Raw genomic sequence first — 10068 nt, 5'->3', positions numbered from 1 at the left:
GTGAACGCTTCTAAAGGTGAAACCCATTTTGGTATAAAAAAGTCTTTTAACTTCTTCCCATACCTTCAGTAATGATCTCCTGATAAAATGTTGTTTAAAATATTTATGAGTGTTGGCTTTTCCATAGCAAATAAATGTATGCCATCCCAATAATAATTCATGTCCTTCTAACATTAATAGTCCGGTATTTTCTAATATAATCCATTCTTTTAACCATGTCAGTGATGATAGTCTGTAGTATAAAATCCAATCTGGTAATGCAAACCCACCTCTTTCTTTTGCCTCTTGTAATGCCTTCAATTTTATTCTTGGTTTCTTGTTTTGCCATATAAATTGTATCATCAATTTATCAAGTTCTTTAAAATATTTTTGGTTTTGAAGTATTGGAATTGTTTGGAATAAGAAAATCAGCCTTGGTAGAATATTCAACTTTACTGTAGCTATTCTTCCCATCAGAGATATTTGTAAATGTTTCCATTTTTCCAAGTCTTTCTTAATGTCCAGTATGAGTTCCAAATAATTGTCCTTCAGCAAGGAACTGCATGTTTGTTATATTTATTCCTAAATATTTCACTTTTTTTGTACTTCCAAAACTGATATTTCTTATAACTGTTGAATTTGCAATTTAGTCATATTTTTTGTTAATGTTTGTTTTGTTAAAATTAATTTTCAGTCCTGCCACCTGACCATATTCTTGCAAGATTTTTAATAATTGTGTAATAGAGTCCAATGGGTTTTCTAAAATAAAAACCAAGTCATCCGCAAATGTTTGCAATTTATATTCTTCTCCTCTTATTTTAAGACCCTTAATGTAGGTATCTTCTCTAATCATATTCTCTAATCATATCATTCTATATTTCAAGCACAAATATAAATAACGTAAAACTGGGTATCCTTGTCTAGTCCCTTTCTGTATTGCAATACTTTGTAATAAATCTCCATTGACAGTGACCTTTGCTTGTTGCTTTGTATAAATTTCTTTCTCACCTGTACTTTGTGTATCAAAGTTACTGGAGCTTCATTCCAAGTTTCTGGTATTTTACCTTCAATTATTAAATTTTGAATTATGTGCTTTAAAGGTATTGTCAGCTGGTCTGGAAAGACATGATAAATTTCTGCCGGAAAGCCATCCAGGCCTGGGGTCTTCCCCTATTTTTTTTTTTGTTGTTTTTGCTTTTTTTAGTATTTCTGTTAATTCAGAAAAAATTATAGGATCATTTAAAATTTTCCTTTGTTCCTCGGTAAATTTTTTCGAATTATATTTTTTTAGAAAATCTTTGACTTCCTCACCTGGAGCTTCTCTTTTTTGATATAATTTCTGATAAAAGGTTTCAGTAATCCTTTTCAAGTCTTTAGGTATGTTTTTGTCTTCTCCTTCCTCATTTCTTAAAATTCTTATATTCCTTTTTTCTTTTTCTTTCCGTAATTTGTACGCTAACTATCTATTCAGTTTGTTAGCATTTTCAAAGTAATTTTGTTTTGCGTACATATTTTTTTTGGCTATTTCTTGTGTTAACAGGCAGCTCATTTGATGTTGTAATAATTTTAGTTTCATTCTTAATTTATCAACTGAAGGTTCTTGTTTCATCTTCTCTTCCTGTTTCTTAATGTGTTCCTTAATTTGCATAATTTTTCTGTCTTTTGTTTTCTAATATGTGCAGCTTCTCTAATTATCCAACCTCTGGCATAAGCCTTAAATGCATCCCACACCACTCTAATGGAAACATCTGGCTGTATATTTGTTTTAAAAACATTTGAAATTCTTTTTTAGTCTCTGTTACAAATTTTTCATTCTTCAGTAAAAATGTATTTCAAGACCATCTATTTTTCTTTGGTATGTCTTGTAGTGTAAGCATAACAGGATTGTGGTCTGCAAACGTTGCTGGTAGTATCTCCACTTCTAATAAGTCATTGATAAGTGTTGTTGATATCCAACACATATCTATTCTTGACCATGACTTATGTCTTGCTGAATAAAAAGTAAAGTCATTCTTTGTGGGATTTCTCACTTTCCAGGAGTCAACCGGATTGTATTCTTCTGCCAGTTGTAAAAATATATTGGAAGTTGTTGCTGTTTTCCAATTGTCATTTTTCCATCTAGAAGTCTGTCAAATACAACATTGTAATCTCCAATCAGACAGAATTCCTCAAAATTTTGTTTGGAGATAAGTTATTGCAGAAGTTTATAAAAATGTTCTTGATGTTGATTGGGTGCATATTTTACCTTGTCTTTGCATCTGAATTATCAGAATTTTTCCATCTTCTGAACTGTATACCAGCTCCGGGTGTAAATGTTCTTTCACACATGTTACTACACCTCTTTTTTTCTTTTCCTTATCTGAAGAAATAAATACTTTTCCAAGTTTTTAAATTTCCAAATATTTTTGATCTGGATATTTTATATGGGTCTCTTGTAGGCATATGATGTCTAATTGCATCCCTTTCTGTTGTTGAAATATCTGTCTTCTTTTTTGGAGTGCGTTCAATCCGTTGACATGTATTGACATTATCTTTATTTTTCTTTTATCCATCTTTCAGTTGTGTTTTGGTGCCTTCTTTGTGCTTCAGTTTAAATCTTGTAACTGTTTGGGATGTTGTAATCTTTACGGTTTTTCGGGTTGCTGTACTCCTTTTTGTTGTCCCTGATGTTCCTTGTGCATCTTGGTTGTCCTCCTGTATTCTCTGGTTCCTCTGTTTTCATATTTTCTCCATTTGATAAAGTCTTCTGCTTTGAAAGTTGAGTTAATTCTCTATCTTTTACCCTTGTAAGTAAAAAGGATACCTTCTGAAAGTAGCCATCTATATGGAATTTCATTGTTTCTCAGAATTGTTGTAAATTCCATATATTATTTCCTTTTCTCTCTCACTCTCCATGGGATTTCTTTTTAAGATTTTTATTTCTGTGTCTTCTATCTGGAGGGATGTTTCATTTGCTGCTTTAAGGATTTCATCTCTTATTGTCCTTTTATGGAATCTCACATGTACCTCTCTAGGAAGTTCATTCTGTAGGCCACATCCATCTCATGATGAACTTCATCGATATCTTCTGTGTCCATGTATTTTGCAAGTGTTTGTGCCATTTCACTTTTTAAATTTTCATTATCTTTCTCTGGAATGTTTTGAAATCTCAAAATATAGGCTGCCTTGTCAAGTTCCAGTTTCATCAGAGTATCTTCCATAGAGGTTTGTTTAGATTTTACTGTTTCTAGTTTAAGCTCCATTTCTTCTGATTTATTTCCCACTTTGTTAGTTTAGTCAAATCTGAAATTTCTTGACTATTTGAAGTTGTTTCTGGACCTCTTCCATCTGATGTGTCATTTGTTGTACAAGAGAGTCTGTTTTATTTTGTATAGGGTCAACTGCTGTTGTTACTGCTGTTGTTACAGCTGATGTTACTGCCTCTTGAATTAATGCTTGTAAGTCTTTTGTTGAAATTTGTGCTAAGTTAGCACCTACAGATTTACCTTGCCCTGGAGATGGAGCACCAGGAAGCTTTCCCCCTCCCCCCATGCCACTAGACATGTTCAACTTTTATGTTAAGACCAAAGAATCTCTTAAAACAGCTTCCCACCAAATACTTTTAAATTGAAACAGTTTTCTATATTTCCAAAACAGTTATTATTATTGATAACCTACAAACAGAAAAGAAACCTCTTGCCATCTTATTCAGACAAAGCTATCACTTCTTTACAATACTGTTAGAACAAAGCGTACTTTGATAGATACAGCATATAAAGACATAACAATACCAGATTAAAATTTACACCATACAGAAAGTGACATTTGAAAAGTGAAGCGGAGTTTCAGGTAGTTCACCAATTCTTTTTTCCTTCTTTCTTCTCTTCTTATCCAAGGCAGTAAATGAACATCTGTCTTTACTTTGTTATCCATATAGTGTTAAAATATATTTAATTGTAATCCATTAGGGAATCTTTGTGCAGTTCATACAGTTCCAAATTGTAAATTGTAAATCCAAAGAGGAGAAAGCTTCAGAACAATAAAACTTATTCCAATAGGAGGGAAACCAATTTTCCAAATAGTTCAATATTATAATCCACTGTCTGTTGTTGCAGAACCAATGGATCTGTTAAACAGTTCATTCTCAGGCATCAACCATATCTCTTTTTTAGCCCACAGTATTATTTAAAAGGCTCCCTTTACGTTTCTTTTCCAAGCTGCTTCAGGGGAGAAGGTGGGGGGGGGGATCCCTTGACCCAACTCCTCTTCTTAGCTTTCTAGTTAAAAAGTTAAAAGGGCTAAAAACTTTTAGAGAAGCTTGTTGCATTCAAAGTACTCACAGTGTGGAAATCCTTGTTGAATTACTTGCACAGGGTTCGCCGTTTCCCCCCTTGTCCCGGTAGTCACGGCTCTGCTGCTACGGCTGCCACAGAAGCTCTCGCCTGGGTTTTGCTTCAGGGCGGCTCTGGACTCAATCTGCTCACTGCCACTTGCGGAGAGTCCAGAGTCAAGCCCCCGGTGATCTGGCAGACTACTCAGGAGCAAGCCCTGGAGCCAACCGCTGCCACAGTGCCGAAAACCGGAAGTCATTTCTGCATGATGTCATCATGTTGGGGATGTTGTGCAGGGGCGGGGCTCTTGGGGGCGGGGCTTTCCCAGCCAGCTGGCTGGCAGTGGGCAGAAACCTGCAAAATCAGGGGATTCCCCGCTCCCACCTGGGGGTTGGCAACCCTACAGCCTCCCGATGGGCCCTGGGGATCTCCTGGAATTACAGCTCGTCTTCAGACTATATTCTCCCCTGGAGAAAATGGATGCTTTGGAGGGTGGACTCCGTGGCCTTGTACCCCACTGTCATGGGTCCTGGCTCCGCTGAGGCTGACTATTCCTCAGATGAGGAAGAGGCATGGAGCAGCCCAGCCTCCTCTGGAGTCAGCTCAGAAGAGGAACCTTTACCAGCACCTGAGGGAGAAGAGGCCCCAGCGTCTGCGCAGGAGGGGCAGCAAGTCGAAGAGACTGAGTTGCAGTCAGAGGGAGGGTCTGGTCCACAGTTGGAGACACCTCGAGGCCAGAATCCCCCCCTAGCTCACCTGAATGTCCCAGACACAGGGCATGCCAGCACCTGAATGCGCAAGAGAGAAGGAGTGCCAAACTTCAGCTGTTGCAAAGGCAACGTGAGGGGCTGTGAGTCTTTGCAGGTTGCCTCCCAGGGAAGGGAGGCTCCGGTCATAAGCAAGTACGCTCACCTGCCTCAGTGCTGATGCAACCGTGTGATCTTGGACCTTTTCCCGGGTGCCAGCCTACTACCTGATCCTTTTAAATGGAGATGCCAGGGATTGAACCTTGGACTGGGGCCTTTTTTCTGTGGTGTCCCCTAGAAGTGTACTGAGTTGATTAAGGCTGTTCCCATGTGGGGATATTCCCTATTGTGTACAGAGATCCGAGGGCAGGTCTCAATCTTTGTGTGTGTGTGTTTTTCCCTTTTGTGCAGGGAAAAACCACATAGGGTGGCTTTTAGTAGAACAGTGGAAGGGGATAGTTATACATACAACCCTGTTCCTCTCTTGATCCATGTTCCGTCTTTTAATAGCAGCACCTGTAGCTGCCTTCCATTTTTTAAAAAAAAAATCAGGAAAAATGATTGCAGAACTACACCTAGGGTATAGTTCTGCCCTCAGTGTGACTGGGAACAAAGAGATTTCCCACACGTCATGCGTCAAGCTTTCATTGTCTTTGCCAGATGCAATGCTGGTCTTCCATCTACCCTGACCTGGGATTTACCCCCAGGCAGCCGTGGGGACCCACTGACCAGCAAGTTTATGGCATCATCGCCATGTCAGAGAGAGAGAGAGCAGGCGCCAGAGCATCCAAAGCTGCCCGTGCTAAACGGAGTCCTCTACCATCTTGCTGTCCTACTCCTTTTGCCAGCAGTAGTGTGAAGACAGACGGGGGGCATGGCTTCCTATACGTGGTCCTTAGCTAGGGTTGCCAGACCCCCTGGTGGAGGCAGGGGTCCCCCACTGGCTGGTCCCATCTTGGTGGAGGCAGGGGTCCCCCACTGCCTGGTCTCATCTCCCCGCTGCTGATCAGCTGGCCGGCAAGGGGGGGGGGAACTTGTCCCAAAAAAGAGAAGAAGAAGAGATTGGATTTATACCCCGCTCTTCACTTGGAGTCTCAGAGCGGCTTACAATCTCCTTCCCTTCCTCTCCCCACAATGGACACCTTGTGAAGTACGTGGGGCTGAGAGAGCTCTTTGGAGAACTTCTCTTGAGAGAACAGCTCTGAGAGAACTTGTGACTGACCCAAGATCACCCAGCTGGCTTCACATGGAAGAGTGGGGAATCAAACCCAGTTCTCCAGAGTAGAGTCTGCCGCTCTTAACCACTGCACCAAACAGAGATTCATCTGATGTGCAGCAACGTGTGTACGTCACTGCCCATGTGACCCGAAAGTGACATCATCACATCTGGGATGTCAGGGCGACACTCTGGTATTTGAACAAAAAATCTATGGTAGAAGCTAAATTTACCATAGAGTTTTGCCCAAATACCAGAGTGTCACCTGAACGTACCGGATGTGATTACATCACTTCCTGGTCATGTGGGCAGTAATGTGGACAGGCTGTACGCTGGATGGGCCTCCCTGCTGCTCCCAGTAAGTCCCCCCATCCCCTGCCTGTTGCCAGGAGAGTCCCGGCAACCCTACCCTTAGCAGCTGGTCCTTCAACAAACAAGAACATAAGAGACGCCAGTCTTGGATCAGGCCCACGCCAAAGCCCCATCCAGTCCAACACTCTGTCACACAGTGGCCAAAAATACCAGGTGTCATCAAGAGGTCCAGCAGTGGGGCCAGGACATTAGAAGCCCTCCCACTGTTGACCCCCTCAAGCACCAAGAAGACAGAGCATCACTTGCCCCAGAGCCCCTATCTATACCTTGTGGCTGATAGCCACTGATGGACCTCTGCTCCATATGCTTATCTAATTCCCTTTTGAAGCCGTCCATGCTTGTAGCCGCCACCACTTCCTGTGGCCGTGAATTCCATGTGTGAATCACTCTTTGGGTGAAGAAGTACTTCCTTTTATCCGTTCTAACCCGACTGCTCAGTAATTTCATGGAGTGCCCACGAGTTCTTGTATTGTGAGAAAGGGAGAAAAGTACCTCTTTCTCTACCTGCTCTATCCCATGCATAATATTATAAACCTCAATCATGTCACCCCTCAGTCGTCGTTTCTCCTGCTAAAGAGCCCTAAGCGCCTTTACCTTTCCTCATAGGGAAAGTGTTCCAACCCTTTTATCCGAGTTGCCCTTTTCTGCACTTTTTCCAAAGCTATAATATCCTTTTTAAGGTGTGGTGACCAGAACTGCACACAGTAATTTTGCAGCTCTTTCTAGAGGCTGCCAGCTCTCCCGTTATACCAGGAGTGTCCTCCCCTGCCCTGAGCCCTCCCCCCCCCCCCCCAAACCCTGCTCACTAAGGCAGTGGGGGAATGGGAGGAAACCAGTGTTGCTGCAACATCGCTTCCCACTTGAACCCAGAAGTGACTTCACCATGTCAGCCATTGTGAAGCTCTAGGATTCCTCCGAAGCTCTATAATGAAAACCTAGGAATCCTAGAGCGCCATGCTGATGCAGTGACATCACATCTGGGTTTGTGCCCAAAGTGAACATGCGGCATTGGCACAACAATGATTTTATATTTTTCTCTCGCTGGTTACCAGTGCTGGACTTGGCAACCCATGGTGGGGGGCGCGGAAGAACACCGGGATAAGAGGTTCCGCCATGCTCATGTGAAGGAAGAATTTACTGACATTGTATCATGGCACAGCATGGATTCCAGAACAGAATAATGCAGATGGGGCCTAGTATAGCCAGAAGATACTGGGCCAGGGTTCTTTCCTGGATTTTGCTGGCGGAGGGTGGGGGTGGGCTCTGTTATCTAGGTGGCCAAGGAAGAAAAAATAGTCCTAGCAAAGTTGTGTGTTTCAGGAACGGAAGGGAAGGCCGGAATGGCAGCCATCGTCGACCCAGACCACTCCTATGACCTGGTGACCTTTGCGGAAGAAATGAAGAAGGAGCTACCTGCGTATGCCCGACCTATTTTCCTGCGACTGCTTCCAGAAGTGCATAAGACAAGTGAGTTCCTTTGTGGAGAGAGGGGTGCTTTAGGGCAGGGGTCCCCAACCTTTCTGAGCCTGCGGGGGGGGGGTCACATTTGGAACTCTGACACGGCACGGTGGGCGCGGAAACAAAATGGCTGACACTGAACGGCTGCCAGGAGGCGGAGACAGCCGGAAAGCGATGGCACCAGTTTAACTTTGGTAGCGCAGTGAAGATCCTTGCACTGCGGTACCAGCTGGTGCTAAAGCAAGATTTTAAAAGAATCTGTCCAGCCAATCAAATCTCCAGTAGTCCATCAGAAGCCTTGCTGGGCGAAAGCCCTACCTGGCCCCAACCACTTCCTAGAAACACTTGGCATCCACGGGTGACACATTGGGGCCCCCCTGCTATGGGGTTTGTTTGTTCCAATAGACTCAGACGGATTTCCCATCTGGCGCTGCTTCGTCCTCGCTCTTCCTCTCCCCCCGATTCTACGTGTCAATTTCCCACTACTTGCTGCGCGGCCACATTTTGCCCTGCAGCTTCACCCGATTTCCCCCGCGAAGACGCGGGGGAAATCGGGTGAAGCTGCGGGGCGAAATGCAGCCACGCAGTAAGTAGTGGGAAATTGTCACGTAGAATCGGGGGTGGGGGGGAGGAAGAGCAAGGACGGAGCAGCACCTGGTGGGAAATCGGTCTCACTTTAGGGCCTGCCATCATGATGAAGAAGGGAAGGGGGGGATTGGAATGCCTTGACGCTCCTTATTTCCCTTCTTCCCCTGCCCTTTGTGACACAGGCACCTTCAAGTTCCAGAAAACGGAGCTGCGCAAGGAAGGCTACAACATCTCTGTGGTGAAGGACAAGTTGTATTACCTGGAGCCGAGGCGATGCCGGTACCTTCCGTTGACCGAGGAGGTCTACAAGAGGATCCAGTTGGGACTGGAGAAACTGTAAACCAGCCGCTGCTCTTCTTGTGGCTTCAGTGCCTCCTCCTGAGGTGGGAGAGGACGCGGAACGCCAGAAAGGGTTAAAAAATTAAGGAAAAAGGCACAGTACATGAGTTTTTTAAACCACAAAAAAAACCATTCATCAAGTTTTACAGAGGACCATGACATACGATTTAGGGAGATAGCGGACGGAGAAGGTTGCATACCAAAGCATAAAAAAAAAGATTACGGCTTTATTTTCTGTTTCATGTAAATGGTGACCGTTGGGATGGGTGAGGTGGGATGGTGGGGGGGAGCATGGCATTTCCCATCCCACTGGGATGAGTGCGGTGGGGGGTCAGTCTGCCCTCTTCCTGGTTTGACCCCCAAAGCCAGGGAGACCAGCAAGGGCTGTGCTGATTTGTGGTGCCTCTAGGGGGCACTGTGGTGCTTTCTTTCCCTCCCAATCAGGCAGTTGTGGCTGAAACTTGGATAGCTTGTTGAAAGCTTATCCAAATGTTTTCCAAGGGCCATCCTGGGAAAACCAAAAAAGAATTTTAAAAAAGTTGTGGATTCTTTTTTGATGGGAAGGTTTGTCTCCTTCCCGTTGGCTGCTAAAATGTTATCACTAACGTGGACTGGGTGGGAAGGGGGTGGGGATGATGGGAACATTTGTCTGCCATGACTTGACCAGGTTTTTTTTCCCCCAGGGATTTTCCCACCCTGTTTTCACAGTTGGACTATTTTTTTATTCTGCCAGTGTGTTATAATTTATTGCTTTTTTTAAAAAGAAATGATCCACTGCAAGATAAGTACAAACTGGCTGGATTTCTTCATCCGGTTCTGTTGTCTTGCTGGCAGCACCTGATTTGCGTCTGTTGTACGTAAACACGGCTGTCTTCATTCCGCTGCTTCCTATGGAGGGCCTTTTTAGAAGGTCAGAGGCAAAAGGTGTTTCTGTGGTCAGTTCTTGAGAACTGCACGCTCAGCAACTGTGTCCCCCCTGGAAACTCACCCCCTTCTATAAGTGTTCCTCGCTGACGCTTAAGCCTCCTGGGCTTTCTGAAAGGTGAAGACTTGTGCATTT

The 10068-nt window shown here is 43.8% G+C and overlaps 1 protein-coding gene across 1 annotated transcript in view; it reads left to right on the top strand.

Moving 5' to 3' along the window:
- SLC27A4 (solute carrier family 27 (fatty acid transporter), member 4) overlaps window positions 1–10068 on the top strand; it is a gene marked incomplete at its 5' end in the record, with an annotated part of 12960 nt that extends 2892 nt beyond the window's left edge. Inside the window, 2 exons of the mRNA XM_015427493.1 lie at window positions 7944–8090; window positions 8852–10068. Coding sequence (XP_015282979.1) covers window positions 7944–8090; window positions 8852–9009 — 305 coding nt within the window. The remainder of the gene's footprint in view (window positions 1–7943; window positions 8091–8851) is intronic.

The sequence above is a fragment of the Gekko japonicus genome, unplaced genomic scaffold (genome assembly GCF_001447785.1).
Source record: "Gekko japonicus isolate JY-2015 unplaced genomic scaffold, Gekko_japonicus_V1.1 scaffold3893, whole genome shotgun sequence".
NCBI lineage: Eukaryota > Metazoa > Chordata > Lepidosauria > Squamata > Gekkonidae > Gekko > Gekko japonicus.
Note: the sequence above shows the minus strand (reverse complement) of the source record. Positions and strands in the feature narration are given on the sequence as shown.